The 14,990-nt window shown below is 52.7% G+C and overlaps 2 protein-coding genes across 7 annotated transcripts in view; one reads left to right on the top strand and one right to left on the bottom strand.

The window, feature by feature from the left end:
• The first annotated feature begins 1,969 nt into the window (after window positions 1–1,969).
• Window positions 1,970–8,478, top strand: EMP3 (epithelial membrane protein 3 (MAM blood group)). Its single transcript, XM_055235905.2, has 5 exons — window positions 1,970–2,909; window positions 4,118–4,213; window positions 4,806–4,908; window positions 7,275–7,415; window positions 8,224–8,478. Exons 2-5 carry the CDS (start codon window positions 4,136–4,138, stop codon window positions 8,391–8,393), a joined length of 492 nt encoding a protein of 163 aa, XP_055091880.1. The 5' UTR covers window positions 1,970–2,909; window positions 4,118–4,135; the 3' UTR covers window positions 8,394–8,478.
• Window positions 8,479–10,308: 1,830 nt separating this feature from the next.
• Window positions 10,309–14,990, bottom strand: part of TMEM143 (transmembrane protein 143) — a 31,828-nt gene continuing 27,146 nt past the window's right edge. For 4 of the 6 annotated variants that reach the window (XM_055235871.2, XM_055235870.2, XM_055235875.2 and 1 more), the window contains 2 exons: window positions 11,957–12,146; window positions 10,309–11,386 (listed from right to left, as the gene is read on the bottom strand). In XM_055235871.2, coding sequence (XP_055091846.1) covers window positions 11,172–11,386; window positions 11,957–12,146 — 405 coding nt within the window. In that variant the 3' untranslated portion in view covers window positions 10,309–11,171. Of the gene's footprint in view, window positions 11,387–11,956; window positions 12,147–12,887; window positions 13,932–14,990 lie in introns of those variants that run through there. The other 2 variants (XM_063615907.1, XM_055235872.2) reach the window with 1 other exon arrangement.

Below are 14,990 nucleotides of genomic sequence, written 5' to 3'. Positions count from 1 at the left end.
AACAGCTATCCCAAACCCAGCTCTGGCCCATCAGATACCCAGACATCCCATCATCCAGTTCCCTTCCCTGGATCCAGGATTTGAATTCCCCTGCTCTCAATTTATCAGAGTCCTGGACACCTGGTCCCCTCCCAAGAGACTTGTGTACATAGTAGTCATCACCCCTGACCCTAATTTAATATCCCCAAAATTAATAATAATAGTTAACATTAAACCTTTGGGGCCGGGCATGGTGGCTCACGCCTGTAATCCCATCACTTTGGGAGGCCAAGGCAGGCAGATCACTGGAGGTCAGGAGTTCGAGGCCAGCCTGGCCAACATGCAGAAACCCCGTCTCTACTAAAAATACAAAAATTGGCCGGGCATGGTGGCGGGCACCTGTAATCCCAGCTACTCAGGAGGCTGAGGCAGGAGAATCGCTTAAACCCAGGAGGTGGAGGTTGCAGTGAGCTGAGATCATGCCATTGCACTCCAGCCTGGATGACAGAGCAAGACTCCATCTCAAAAAAAAAAAAAAAAAAAAAAAAAAACTTTGGTACTACGCTCTGTTAAAGCCTAATGGCTTTCCACTGCACTTAGAACGAAATCCAAGCCCCTCCCCTAGTCTTCAAGGGCACCCTTTGATTTCCCTTCTCACCACTCCCTCTGTCTCCCTGTGCTCCAGCCACACTGGCCCTTCTGTCTGCTCCCTAAACAACCTGAGCTTGTTCTCAAAAGCTTTAAGAGCTTTTGCACTTCCTCTTCCCCCCACGCCCCCCCACCACTCCCCCACCCCGGCGTTCACATGACTCCTGTCTTCAGCTCAAATGTTACCTCCTCCAAGAGGCCTTCCTTGATTTTCCTGTTTCAAGTAGTCTCCCCTGCACTCTGTCATTATCTCCATCACTCTATTTGATTTCTTATTGTATTTATTTTTCTTTTCTTCTTTTCTTTTCTTTAAGATGGAGTCTTGCTCTGTCACCCAGGCTGGAGTGCAGTAGCGCGATTTCAGCTCACTGCAACCTCCGCCTCCCGGGTTCAAGCAATTCTCCTGTCTCAGCCTCCCGAGTAGCTTGGATTACAGGTGCCTACTACCACGCCCAGCTAATTTTTGTATTTTTAGTAGGGACAGAGTTTCACCATGTCCGCCAGGCTGGTGTTGAACTCCCGATGTCAGGTGATCCTCCGGCCTCGGCCTCCCAAAATGCTGAGATTACAGGCGTGAGCCACCGCGTCCAGCCTATTGTATTTATTTTTCAAGGCACTTATCCCTATCTGAGATTTATCTTCATCATTGATGTTTTCTCTTGTCTGTCTTCCTCTACTGGAAGACAAGCTCCGTAATACCAGCAGGGCTCATGTCTGTTTTCATTATTAACTCCCAGATCAGAGTACATGTTCAATAAATGTTTTTTTTGTTTTTTTTTTTGAGACGGAGTCTCGCTCTGTCGCCCAGGCTGGCACGATCTCGGCTCACTGCAAGCTCCGCCTCCCGGGCTCACGCCATTCTCCTGCCTCAGCCTCCCAAGTAGCTGGGACTACAGGTGCCCGCCACCACACCCGGCTAATTTTTTGTATTTTTTTTTAGTAGAGACGGGGTTTCACCGTGTTAGCCAGGATGATCTCGATCTCCTGACCTTGTGATCCACCCACCTCGGTCGGCCTCCCAAAGTGCTGGGATTACAGGCATGAGCCACCGTGCCCGACCTCAATAAATGTTTGATGAAGGAAGGAACAGGTTAGGTGTGTGAGTGTGCCAGTATTACCTTATTCATTCAGCATAAGTATCAGAATTATTATTATCAGTATTAGTATTTTGTCAGCATTATTATACTTTCAACATAGACTAAGATACTGGAGCCCAGGTGGGTGAAATAATTGGCTCAAGGTCACTGAGCCAGGAAATGATGGCACTGGGATTCTTAACTTCCGCCTCCTCCCCACTTCCAGAGTTTCACACTTTTTTTTTTTTTTTTTTTTTTTTGGCGACAGGGTCTCACTTTGTGACCCAGGCTGGAGTGCAATGGTGTAAACTCAGCTCACTGCAGCCTCCACCTCTCGCGTTCAAGCGATTCTCATGGCTCAGCCTCCCGAGTAGCTGGGATTACGGTTGCCCAACACCACACCTGGCTAATTTTTGTATTTTTGATAGAGACAGGTTTCCACCACGTTGGCCAGGCTGGTCTCAAACTCCTGACCTCAGAAGATCTGCCCGTCTCGGCCTCCCAAAGTGCTGGGATTACAGGCATGAGCCACAATGCCCTGCCGAGTTTCACAAATTTCATCTCCCATCCTCTGACCCCCCACCACGGGGACAACTTCACCAGCCCAATCTCAGTCCATGCCACAGAAATCTGGCCTCCCTTCCCAGACTCCTATCCAGCCCCAAGCTCCATTGGGGAAAGCAGACATCCGGTTCCAGGACAAGACCTCAAAACTCAAGGGTCCTGAGAATCGGGCCCTCCCACCCCTGACGCTTGCCCCTCCCCAGAGCCCCATTCCAAGAGTTTCTCATCTCAACCCTGGGAGGGAGCCCCAGATGATGTCTGTCTGGGGGGATTGGGTGGAGGCCCAAAGAAAGAGGAACCGGAGTGCCTGGGCCCTCCCACTGGCAGCCGACCTCAGCTGGGTGCGGTGAGGGTGGGTTTATAAAAGGGTCAGTATATATTGAGAGGAGGAAAGAAAGAGAAACGGGAGCAAGAGAGAAGGAGGCCCAGACAGTGAGGGCAGGAGGGAGAGACGAGAGGCAGAAGGAGAGCGAGCGAGACAGAAAGGGTTCCGGATTGGAGGGGAGAGCAAGGAAGGGAGGAAGGCGGTGAGAGAGGCGGGGGCCTCGGGAGGGTGAAAGGAGGGAGGAGAAGGGCGGGGCACGGAGGCCCGAGCGAGGGACGAGACTCCGACTCCAGCTCTGACTTTTTTCGCGGCTCTCGGTAAGTTTCCGGTCCGTTATTCAGGGCTGGGACTTCTTAATTTACTTGGGAATGTAGCAGTTTGGGAAGGACACCCCCAGGCTGGGAGAGACGCCCCTTACTCTTGGAAATCCTTGTAATTTAATAAGTGATCTCTTAGCACTTGAGGTGGGGATATGGGAAGGGGTGGGGCCCAGCAAAGTTTTGGGGTCCCAGCAGAGCCCTCCATGGGAAAACTTCCTGCAGTTTTTCCCTCAGCAGTGTCCACTGTCCTCTGGGGACCCTGAGATCAGGGCATTGCATGAGAACACCCCAAATCTGGGAGACCTCTAGGTCCCCTGTTCCTGGGCACCAAAGAGTCCTGGGAGGCTAACTCCTTCTCAGGCCTCTCTTTCCCCCAGCGCGAATCCTATCCATTTCCTCCAGAAGATGTCCAACAGTCACCAGTCTGGCAGCAGGGTGGGGTGAGGACCTTGTGGACATAGCCAGGGGCTGGGGTTTCCCTGGTGCTTAGAGATGGGGGCGGGGGATGAGTCACCAGATGACTCACCAGGTCCCCCTCCTCCCCTCACCCCAGGAGAGGAGTAGTGTGAGTCAAGAATGCCTGTCGCTGGGGGCAGCTCCTCGATCCTGATATCGGGGTGCAGGGCGGGGTCTCAACTTGAATTTTCACTATCTGGCCTGTATGTAACCCAGAGCCAGGGTTCTGGGGAGAGAGGAGCCACATTGCTAGTCCTCCTTATTCAAGGAACCCAAGAGTCCATCTTTGGCCCTCTCCACCCCTCCAGCCAATGGGGAACTCAGGAATCCAGGCCCCAGTGGTCTCCTCCCTGAGAGACCCAGGAGTCTGCACCCACGCCCTTCCTCCATCAGGAGACATCTCACCTGCCTTTATGCCAATTTTTTTTGAGACAGAGTCTTGCTCTGTCACCCTGGCTGGAGTGCAATGGCATGATTTTGGCTCATTGCAACCTTCGCCTCCCGGATTCCAGTGATTCTCCTGCCTCAGCCTCCCAAGTAGCTGGGATTACAGGTGTGCACCATCACACCCAGCTAATTTTGTATTTTTAGTAGAGATGGGGTTTCACCATGTTGGCCAGGCTGGTCTTGATCTCCTGACCTCAGGTTATCCCCCTGCCTCAGCCTCCCAAAGTGCTGGGATTATAGGCGTGAGTGTGCCTGGCCTGTGCCAACCTCTTCAGACTCCGTCCCCTGCTCCCCCTCCCCAGGCTTCCTCCACTGCAGCCATGTCACTCCTCTTGCTGGTGGTCTCAGCCCTTCACATCCTCATTCTTATACTGCTTTTCGTGGCCACTTTGGACAAGGTAAGCCTACTTGGAGCTCGGGGCCCCTCTGCTCCCCTTCGGAATCTTGCCACGCCCCTCCTCTAAAGGCATTCTGGCCCCGCCCCCTTTACCTAGTGTTTCTTTTATATTTCATTTATTTTGAGACAGGATGTCACTCTGTCCCCCAGGCTGGAGTGCAGTGGTGCGATCCCAGCTCACTGCAACCTCGGCCTCCCGGGTTCAAGCGATTCTCCTGTCTCAGCCCCCCAAGCATCTGGGATTAGAGGCACCTGCCACCACGCCCGGCTAATTTTTTTATTTTGGTAGAGACGGGGTTTCACCATGTTGCCCAGGCTGGTCTCGAACCCCTGGCCTCAAGTGATCCACCTGCCTTGGCCTCCCACAGTGCTTGGATTACAGGCATGAACCACCAGGTTAACCCTTTTAGCTCTACCTCCGATGCCTCCTCCCTGCCCTGACCCTACCCACTCTCATATTAAATCCTAATTCTCCCCAGTTCCGTCCCATCCCAGATACCCCGCCCTTTTCCCAGCCCTTCCCACAGTCTGCCTGACCCTGTCCCCTCTCCTTTCCTAACCCTGCCCCTTGTTTCATTCTCTGTCCATCCCAGTCCTGGTGGACTCTCCCCGGGAAAGAGTCCCTGAATCTCTGGTACGACTGCACGTGGAACAACGACACCAAAACATGGGCCTGCAGTAATGTCAGCGAGAATGGTGAGGGGTGAGGGCGGTGGGACTGGTCTTCAAAGGGGAAGGGAAATCCTTCGTGTCCTCACGGGACTGAGAATTGGGAACCCTCCCTCAACAAAGTTGGAGTGAGCGTGGTCCAGGCCTGAGTGGCTGAGTGCCTAGGACTAATGCATGTCCCACCTGTCTGGATGTACCTACCTCTTGTTTTTTTTGTTTGTTTTTTGTTTTTTTTTTTGTTTGTTTTTTGAGACTGAGTTTTCCTCTGGTTGCCCAGGCTGGAGTGCAGTGGCGCAATCTTGGCTCACTGCAACCTCTGCCTCCCGGGTCCAAGCAATTCTCCTGCCTCGGCCTCCTGAGTAGCTGGGACTGCAGGTGTGTGCCACCACGCCTGGCTAATTTTGCATTTTTTTTTTTTTTTTTTTTTGAGACGGAGTCTCGCTCTTTCACCCAGGCTGGAGTGCAGTGGCGCGACCTCGGCTCACTGCAAGCTCCGCCTCCCGGGTTCACGCCATTCTCCTGCCTCAGCCTCCCGAGTAGCTGGGACTACAGGCGCCTGCCACCGCGCCCGGCTAATTTTTTGTGTTTTTAGTAGAGACGGGGTTTCACCGCGTTAGCCAGGATGGTCTCGATCTCCTGACCTCGTGATCTGCCCGTCTCGGCCTCCCAAAGTGCTGGGATTACAGGCGTGAGCCACCGCGCCCGGCCATAATTTTGCATTTTTAGTAGAGACGGGTTTCACCATGTTGGCCAGGCTGGTCTTGAACTTCTGACTTCAGGTGATCCACCTCCTTCAGCCTCCCAAAGTGCTGAGATTACAGGCGTGAGCCACCACGTCCAGCCAGTACCTCCTGTTCTGAAGAGGCCATATAGATAAAAGCCTCCTCCTCTGACTCAGAAAGGGTGAGACGGCATGCTATAGGTTTAAAGAATAGAGAAGGGAGGCCAAGGCAGGTGGATCACAAGGCCAGGAGTTCGAGACCAGCCTGGCCAAGATGATGAAACCCTGTCTCTACTAAAAATACAAAATATGCCGGGCGTGGTGGCTCACGCCTGTAATCCCAGCACTTTGGGAGGCCGAGGCGGGTGGATCACAAGGTCAGGAGATCGAGAACACGGTGACACCCCGTCTCTACTAAAAATACAAAAAATTAGCTGGGCATGGTGGCGGGCGCCTGTAGTCCCAGCTACTCGGGAGGCTGAGGCAGGAGAATGGCGTGAACCCAGGAGGCGGAGCTTGTAGTGAGCCGAGATTGCACCACTGCACTCCAGCCTGGGCGACAGCGAGACTCCGTCTCAAAAAAAAAAAAAAAAAAAAAAATACAAAATATTAGCCGGGCATGGTGGCATGTGCCTGTAGTCCCAGCTACTCAGGAGGCTGAGGCAGGAGAATCGCTTGAACCCAGGAGGTGGAGGTTGCAGTGAGCTGAGATTGCACTACTGCACTCAGAGCAAGATTCCGTCTCAAAAAAAAAAGGAATACAGAAAACTCTCCCAAGATTCTGAGAAGACAAGAGTATTTTTCCAAAGCTCCAAGGAGATGGGGCTGGTGCTCTGAATGGATGCCTGGGACCATTTCATCCAAGTTCCAAGGGGATGGGGCTGAAATCACTTAAGGTTCTAAAGGGGTGGGGCCAGGTGCACTGGAGTTCTAAAGGAATGGAGCTGCATCTATCTAAAGTTCTGTGTGAAAGATTTAATGCAAAACTAAGATTAAAGGAAGTGGTCTGCTCTCACCACTTCTATTCAACGTTTTACTGGAGTAGCCAATGCAAGAAGGCAAGAAAAAGAAATAAAAGGCATGGGAAATAAATTAGGAAAAAGTGTCTCTATTCCCAGTAAACATGTTGTTTATGTAGAAAATCCGTTAAAATTCTGCAAAGCAGACAGGCACAGTGGCTCACACCTGTAATCCCAGCACCTTGGGAGGCTGAGGATCACTTGAGCCCAGGAGTTCAAGACCAGCCTGGACAACATAGGGAAACCCTGTCTCTACAAATATTTAAAAATTACCCAGGTGTGGTGGCTTGTGCCTGTGGTCCCAGCTACTCAGGAGGCAGGGGTGAGAGAATTTCATGAGTCCTGGAGGATAAGGCTGCAGTGAGCCATGACTGCACCACTGCACTCCAGCTTGGGCAACAGAGCAAGACCTGGTCTCAAAAAAAAAAAAAAAAAAAAAAAAAAATTGGCAAAGCAACTACTAGAACTGAGAAGGGAATTTAGCAAGGTAACGAGGTTCAAGGTCAACATAAGTGATACATCTAAGTATCTAGGCTTGTATGGGTCTAAACGGGAGCAGGGATGGGGCAGAGAAGAGTCACATGGTGAGCAAGCGGGTGAGCTGGAACTCTGGACCCGCCGTGATGTCCCCCTCTGTGTCCTCCTTACTGCAGGCTGGCTGAAGGCGGTGCAGGTCCTCATGGTGCTCTCCCTCATTCTCTGCTGTCTGTCCTTCATCCTGTTCATGTTCCAGCTCTACACCATGCGACGAGGAGGTCTCTTCTATGCCACCGGCCTCTGCCAGCTTTGCACCAGTGAGCACTGCCCCTCCCCACCCCTAATCCCCCAAGAATTGAGCAGAAGGGAGTGGGGTGTGTCAAGATGCTGGGGGCCCTGAAAATGGGCCTCTCATAGAAAAAAAACAATTTTCAACACCCCAGGAGCCACGAGAGGTGCCTCCGTGGGCTACCTCTCTGCCCCTAGGGATTGCTGGGACTTGTAGTTTTCAGTGGCTAATGATAGTTGTGGCTTGTGACTATGAGTCATCAGGGAGCTTAAGAGTTTCAGGGAGCCGGGGCTGGGGAAGGAGGTATAGGTAAATAGTTTTGGTACCAGGGATCAGCGGCGACGTGGGGGGATAAACTAATTAGTACCTCAGTAGAGAGCTCTGAATCATAATAGTAATGGTATTTATATCAGCCAACCGCTGTTTCTGGCGTGCCTATTGTGCATCAGACACTTCAAGAAGTTTTGCGTACTTTTTAATTTTTTGACTTCAGGTGCAAAGGGCTAACTTAATCATAGTCCTCAGTTTGGGGAACATTATAGGTTCCTGCAAAGCCTCTCTCTTGCTTTATGAGTTTACTACTGCATGTTTGGCTTATAGAAACACACTCAAAAATATTCCTTGGATGGATAGAGAGATATTATTGGACCTAGAGAGATTAAATCAGTTACCTAAGGCCGCGCTGCAGTTGCACTGCGCTGGGGAGAGAACCACAATTCCCAGCAGCCAGCGGCGCTGCCCACGGGCCCTCCGGCGCTTCTTTGCCCCCACAGGATATTGGGAAATGTAGTCTTCTTGAGGGGCACTGCGTGACGCGTGGTTTTCGTCTTCCGCAGGCGTGTCGGTGTTTACTGGGGCCTTGATCTATGCCATTCACGCCGAGGAGATCCTGGCGAAGCACCCGCGAGGCGGCAGCTTCGGATACTGCTTCGCCCTGGCCTGGGTGGCCTTCCCCCTCGCCCTGGTCAGCGGCATCATCTACATCCACCTACGGAAGCGGGAGTGAGCGCCCCGCCTCGCCCGGACGCCCCCGCCCCCTCCCGGCCCCCCTCGCCGCGCGTCCTCCAGAAAATAAAACTGTTTAACCGCGGGCTCTGCCTTGATCTCCTTCCTTCCTTCCTTCCTTCCTTCCTTCCTTCCTTCCTTCCGCCTCCAGGGACCCAGGCTGCGCACGCTTGACCTCTCCTGAACCTAACAGGGTCCCCACCACCAGCTGCTCAGCCCTCAGAATGCCCATCTCCCAGTCCCCAACCCCTTCCTCCCGAGGACACAGGAGCCGGGACTCCAGGCACCTTTTCCCTCCCACAGACCCAAGAGCCTGGGCCGTCCCCTCTCAAGGCCCAAGAGACCTCCGTGAGGCACCTGAATCTAGACCTTCAAGCACTTCTGGGAAGAACCTGGATTCTGGGTTCCAGCAAACCCTGTTAGTATAGGAAGCCTGCAGTGACCAGTCCTCTCTCCTTACCCAAGCTTCTGTCACTCTGTTGCTCTCTCTCAGAGCCCCGGGCATAGTGTGTGTTTGTAGATTGTCGGACTCTTTTTTTCTTTCTGTCCAGGCTGGAGTGCAGTGGTACGATGTCGGCTCACTGCAACCTCCGCGTCCCCGGTTCAAGCGATTCTCCTGCCTCAGCCTCCCAAGTAGCTGGGACTACAGGCACGAGCTACCACACCCGGCTGATTTTGGACTCTTTTTTCTTTCTACTAACTTTCCATTTGGGAAGACAGCTTTCTTTTTACCTCTAGGAAAACAGTCTCTCTCTCTCTCTTTTTTTTTTAAGACAGAGTCTCGCTCTGTCACCTAGGCTGGAGTGCAGTGGTGTGATCTTCACTCACTGCGACCTCCGCCTCCCGGGTTCAAGCAATTCTAATTCTCCTGCCTCAGCCTCCTGAGCAGCTGGGATTACAGGCGCCCACCACCACGTCTGGCTAATTTTTGTATCTTCAGTAGACACGGGGTATCACCATGTTGGCCAGGCTGGTCTCGAGCTCCTGACCTCAGGTGATCCACCCACCTCAGCCTCCCAAAGTGCTGGGATTACAGGCGTGAGCCACCGCACCCGGCCCAGTCTCCCTCTCTAGGGACTGAACATTTGGGGTCCTAGAGAGGGAGACTCTTGCCCTCTCTCCCCAGAGGCTGCCTCTAGCCCATATGACACGTTAGCAAAAATTAGGAGGCACCCCTTCTTCTGGCTGACCCAGCCCCACACCAGGATACATGTAGGGGTATGGGCTGGATCTTACAGCCACCCACCCATGGCTGTGTTCCTTTGTGCAGTTAACAATCTGCACAGGCCGGGTGCGGTGGCTCACGCCTGTAATCCCAGCACTTTGGGAGGCTTAGGCGGGTGGATCACCTGAGGTCAGGAGTTCAAGACCAGCCTGGCCAACATGGTGAAACCCCGTCTCTACTGAAAATACAAAAAATTAGCCAGGCGTGGTGGCAGGCACCTCCCAGCTACTCAGGAGGCTGAGGCAGGAGAATCGTTTGAACCCAGGAGGCGGAGGTTGCAGTGAACCAAGATCACGCCATTGCATTCCAGCCTGGGCAACAAGAGGGAAACTCCATCTCAAAAAAAAAAAAAAAAAAAAAAAATCTGCAAATCTGCACAATCGCACATGGCTACCCTATCTCCTCTGTTCATCAGGCCCTGGGACTCCTCAGGAATCAGATCCTTCTCAGATCCTCTTCCATGACTGTCTTTGTTTCACCAACCATGAACCCAGCCTCTTTTTAGGACTACAGCTTTCTCTGTCTGGGACCCCAGGACCTAGAGTCCCTCCCTTCTTTCCAGGATTCAAATGCTTTCCTTCCCTCCAACTCCTGCACCCATCCCACTCATCTAGATTTTTAAAAATAATTTTTTAACCGCTCCTACAGAGCAGGGTTACCCTAAAGGCAGTGTGTTAAGAGTAGTCTCATCCAGACTTATTAAACATGATTTATTACTTTGGGACAGGAGACAGGGGAGAAATTGATAGACCAATAAATATTGCACAGGCTGCTGGTGGTGGGGAAATCCAGACTGAGGTAGTTTCTGTAGAAAGGGTGAAAGACCTGGGCGAGGAAGGCACCTGAGGTTGCCGGGAGCCAGGTTGGGAGCGAGTCTTGGTGGCGAGGGTGGTTTCTGGTTCACCTACCTAGCACAAGGTCTCCAACTCCTTCAGCCTAGACACCCTGATCAGCAGCTGACCAGCTGGCCTGCCATTTAAGCAGCAGCAATTGATAGCAAGATCAGGTTTCCTTTAGAAATTCTTATTGGTTGCTTCCCTGCAGCGACAACCGGCTGCCCAAGGTTGATGGAACCCAGCAGCTGTCACTGGACGTTTGCCAGGAGGCAGGGCTAACGGCCTTGGTACACATGATGGGCAGTTTGCCTGAAGCGGGCTAAAAAAGACAATGATATATAGTCTCGGGAGGGCGCAGCTTTAACTCTACCTGGCGGTTTACAGAAGCCAGAGCTGAGCAGCTGTGATTGGCAGACACCCCCAGCTCCTCAGCCAAACCACACTTGGATGTTTATGGTGAGGGTGGGACTAAGAAATGGAATAGAAGCAGAGCTAAATCCTTTTGATTGGCTGTTCATCGAAGGGGCGGGGGAGACTTAGCAACTGCTAGCTACTCTGATTGGCTGCTTTGCTTAAGCACACAGTGTAGCAAAAATAATTACCTGTCAGTTTTTGGAAGTTGGAGTGAAAAAGCATAATAACCGTAATTGACAGCCTGTCGTGAAGGAGGCGGGTCTTAGTTCCTAGCCTGGTGACTGGGCAGGAAAGTAGGTTCTACTCAGGGGGTGTTACTGCTGGGCGTGGCCTGCGGGGGCTCGGAAGTGATCCGAGACACTGGGTCTACTTTGGGGAAACCCGGGGGTGGGTACAATCCCATGCTGGGGGTCAGGGCCTGCAGATGCGCCAGGGCCCGAGTTCCGTTGAAGGCCACCTCACAGCCTGACTTGGCTAGGAGCCAGTTCTCCACCTCCGACCGGAGCCACCTGGAGGTCTCTGCAAGGGGAGAGGCAGGTGTTCTGAGGTCACACTGAGATCGGGGAAGATTCGAGGGACCAGCAAGGAGGGGCGTAGGGCAAAGAACAGGAAGGGCCTGGGTCTGGGAGAAGCCTAGGAGTGATCTTGAGGCTTGGAGGGGAGCGGAACAAGGCCCAGGAGGCTCGAGAGGGCCAGAAGGCCCAGCTCTGGGGCTCTTGTCTGGGGACCAGTCAGGGGCTCTTGGGCAGGGAAGGTGGGGGCTCCTGTAGGGAAGGGGGCCACCTAGAGCCCACACAGGGAGCGCGCAGGGTCTCTTGGAAAGTGTCAGCTCAGGTAGAGGAAAGAGTGACAGGAGGGGGCCGTGCCATGGAGCTAAGACTCCCAACCAGGCTGAGGTTAAGAAAGGGCGGTCACATCAGGGACCAAGATCAGAGGCTGGATTCGGAGGTCCTGTCTGCTGAGGACCGGGGTCTCTTCGCAAATTCGTCAGGTCCACCCGTGGGAACTGGGGCTGGGGACGTGTCTCGCTGGGGCGGGACCTCACGGGGGTGTGGCCCCCGGGGGCAAGGTCCCAGGGCCACGTCCTACCTTCGGACGAGCCTTGAGTGCCCCCTGGCCGCCGGGCCAGGAAGCTGTGAGCCAGCAGCGCCTCCTTGGTGTGTTCGTCCTGCGCGCGCAGGGCCAGGGCGCTGAGCAGCTCCGAGTTGTTGGAGGTACTGCGGTAGTAGAGCATGTGCGCCAGCTCCAGCGCCTGTGCGCTGCGCCGCTGCCCGAACATCTGCAGGCGGGACAGCGCCCCGTGGGCTCAGTTCGGGGTGCGCCCCCACCCATACACAACCCCCGGCGTCACCCACGCCGGCATGGGGCATGGCCCATGTCGCATACTCCCCCTGAGGAGGCGGGGAGGTCCTACCTAGACCTCTTCAGTACGGGTCCCCAGAGCTCAATCGAGGGATCTGTTTAGGGGGTTTTCTTTCTTTCTTTCCTTCTTCTTTTTTTTTTTTTTTTTTGACACGTTCTCGCTCTGTAGCCAGTCTGGAGTTCAGTGGCTATTCACAGGTGAACTCATAACGCACTGAAGCCTTGAACTCCTGGGCTCAAGCGATCCTCCTGCCTTGGCCTCCTAAGTAGCTGGGACTACAGGTGTGCGCCACCAAGCCCGGTATTTTTTGTAGAGACGGGATTCTCCCTGTGTTGACCAGGCTGGTCTCAAACTCCCAGCCTGGAGAGATCCTCGCTCCTCAGCCTCCCATAGTGCTGGGGTTACAAGTGTGACCCAAGGTGCCGGCCGGGGATCTGTATTTTTAACACACGTGCCCTCATTCCAGTGGCTCCAAGACCACCAGCCCCATCTGGCCTACAGTTTTCAGCAACCACTGCACTGGTTTGCTCATCTAAGCCATGCATGTATTAATGGATTTGCCCACAGATTTGCAGATGATAGGAGTTTTAGCTTTGAAAGATTTTGTTACAATACATCTTTATGTTTTAGAGACATAATAAAGTATTTCCAAATAAGTTTAGGTAGGATTTACTTCAAAATCATCCAATAGTAGGACAGTGAGGTCTTCAGGGGAAATCTGATTAACTATTGCTAATTACTGATGCTAGGTGCTGGCTAGTGGAGTTTATCATACTATCCTATTTCTGGGTTTGTTTGAACTTTTCCATAATGAAGAAAAAAACGGTTTAAAATATTAAACTGGCCGGGCGCGGTGGCTCACGCTTGTAATCCCAGCACTTTGGGAGGCCGAGGCGGGCGGATCACGAGGTCAGGAGATCGAGACCACGGTGAAACCCCGTCTCTACTAAAAATACAAAAAATTAGCCGGGCGTGGTGACGGGCGCCTGTAGTCCCAGCTACTCGGAGAGGCTGAGGCAGGAGAATGGCATGAACCCGGGAGGCGGAGTTTGCAGTGAGCCGAGATTGTGCCACTGCACTCCAGCCTGGGTGACAGAGCAAGACTCCGTCTCAAAAAAAAAAAAAAAATTTTAAACTGTAGGTCAAGTGCAGTGGCTCACGCCTGTAATCCCAACGCTGAGAGGCCAAGGTGGGTGGATCACCTGAGCCCAAGAGTTCAAGACCAGCTTGGGCAACATTGTAAAAGCTTCATCTCTACAAAAATAAAAATTAAAAAAAAAATTAGCAAGCTGGGCTCAGTGGCTCATGCCTGTAATCCCAGCACTTTGGGAGGCCGAGGCGGGGGGATCACCTGAGGTTGGGAGTTCGAGACCAGCCTGGCCAACATGGAGAAACCCTGTCTCTACTAAAAATACAAAATTAGCCAGGCGTGGTGGCAGGTGCCTGTAATCCCAGCACTTTGGGAGGCCGAGGCGGGCGGATCACGAGGTCAGGAGTTCGAGACCAGCCTGGCCAACATGGTGAAACCCCGTCTCTACTAAAAATACAAAAATTAACTGGGTATGGTGCCGGGTGACTGTAATCCCAGCTACTCAGGACGCTGAGGCAGGAGAACTGCTTGAACCGGGACCCGGGAGGCGGAGGATGCGGTGAACTGAGATCACGCCATTGCACTCCAGCCTGGGCAACAAGAGTGAAACTCTGTTTCAAAAAAAAAAAAAAAAAAATTAAATTAAATTGTAAAGAGAAGAGGAGAGGGGAAGGGGGAAGGATGTTGAGAGGAAGAGCAGGTCTGGGCCCAGCTGTCTACTGGCTGCCGCCTTCCCCACCGTTAATCTCTTTGCTTGGACCCCTGTTCTCATCCTTGATATTGGTAAGGAGAAATGAGGGCACCAGTGCCCTCTGAGCTCCCACTGAAAACCTGTGCCAGACACGGTGGCTCACACCTGTAATTCCAGCGCTTTGGGAGGCTGAGGAGGGCAGATCACTTGACGTTAGGAGTTCAAGACCAGCCTGGGCAACATGGTGAAACCCCATCTCTACTAAAAATACAAAAATTAGACCTGGCGCAGTGGCTCATGCCTGTAATTCTAGCACTTTGGGAGGCCAAGATGGGCAGATCACTTGAGGTCAGGAGTTCGAAACCAGCCTGGCCAACATGGTGAAACCCTGTCTCTACTAAAAATACAAAAAAAAAAATTAGTCAGGTATGGTGACGGGCGCCTATAACCCCAGCTACTTGGGAGGCTGAGGCAGGAGAATCGCTTGAGCCTGGGAAGCAGAGGTTGCAGTGAGCCAAGATTGCACCATTGCACTCCAGCCTGGACAACAGAGCGAGACTCTGTCTCAAAATAAATAAAATAAATAAATAAATAAATAAATAAAAATACAAAAATTAGCCAGGTGTGTGGCATGTGCCTGTAATTCCAGCTACTCAGGAGGCTGAGGCAAGAGAATCTCTTGAACCCGGCAGGCAGAAGTTGCAGTGAGCCGAGATCATGCCACTGCACTTTAGCCTGGGTGACAGAGTGACACTGTGTCTCAAAAAAAAAAAAAAAAAAAAAAAGCGGCCCGCCACGGTGGCTCACACCTGTAATCTCAGCACTTTGGGAGGCCGAGGCGGGCAGATCACGAGGTCAGGAGATCGAGACCATCCTGGCTAACACGGTGAAACCCTGTCTTTACTAAAAATACAAAAACAAAATTAGCCGGGCGTGGTGGCGGGTGCCTGTAGTCCCAGCTGCTGGGGAGGCTGAGGCA

This window comes from Symphalangus syndactylus, chromosome 13, assembly GCF_028878055.3.
Source record: "Symphalangus syndactylus isolate Jambi chromosome 13, NHGRI_mSymSyn1-v2.1_pri, whole genome shotgun sequence".
Classification (NCBI taxonomy): Eukaryota; Metazoa; Chordata; class Mammalia; order Primates; family Hylobatidae; genus Symphalangus; species Symphalangus syndactylus.
Note: the sequence above shows the minus strand (reverse complement) of the source record. Positions and strands in the feature narration are given on the sequence as shown.

Excerpts from the sequence above, each read along its gene's own strand:
- EMP3 (XM_055235905.2), top strand. The coding sequence starts at position 4,136 with ATGTCACTCCTCTTGCTGGTGGTCTCAGCCCTTCACATCCTCATTCTT. Across the intron at positions 4,214-4,805 it reads TCGTGGCCACTTTGGACAAG|TCCTGGTGGACTCTCCCCGG; the intron begins GTAAGCCTACTT and ends TGTCCATCCCAG. Across the intron at positions 4,909-7,274 it reads CAGTAATGTCAGCGAGAATG|GCTGGCTGAAGGCGGTGCAG; the intron begins GTGAGGGGTGAG and ends TCCTTACTGCAG.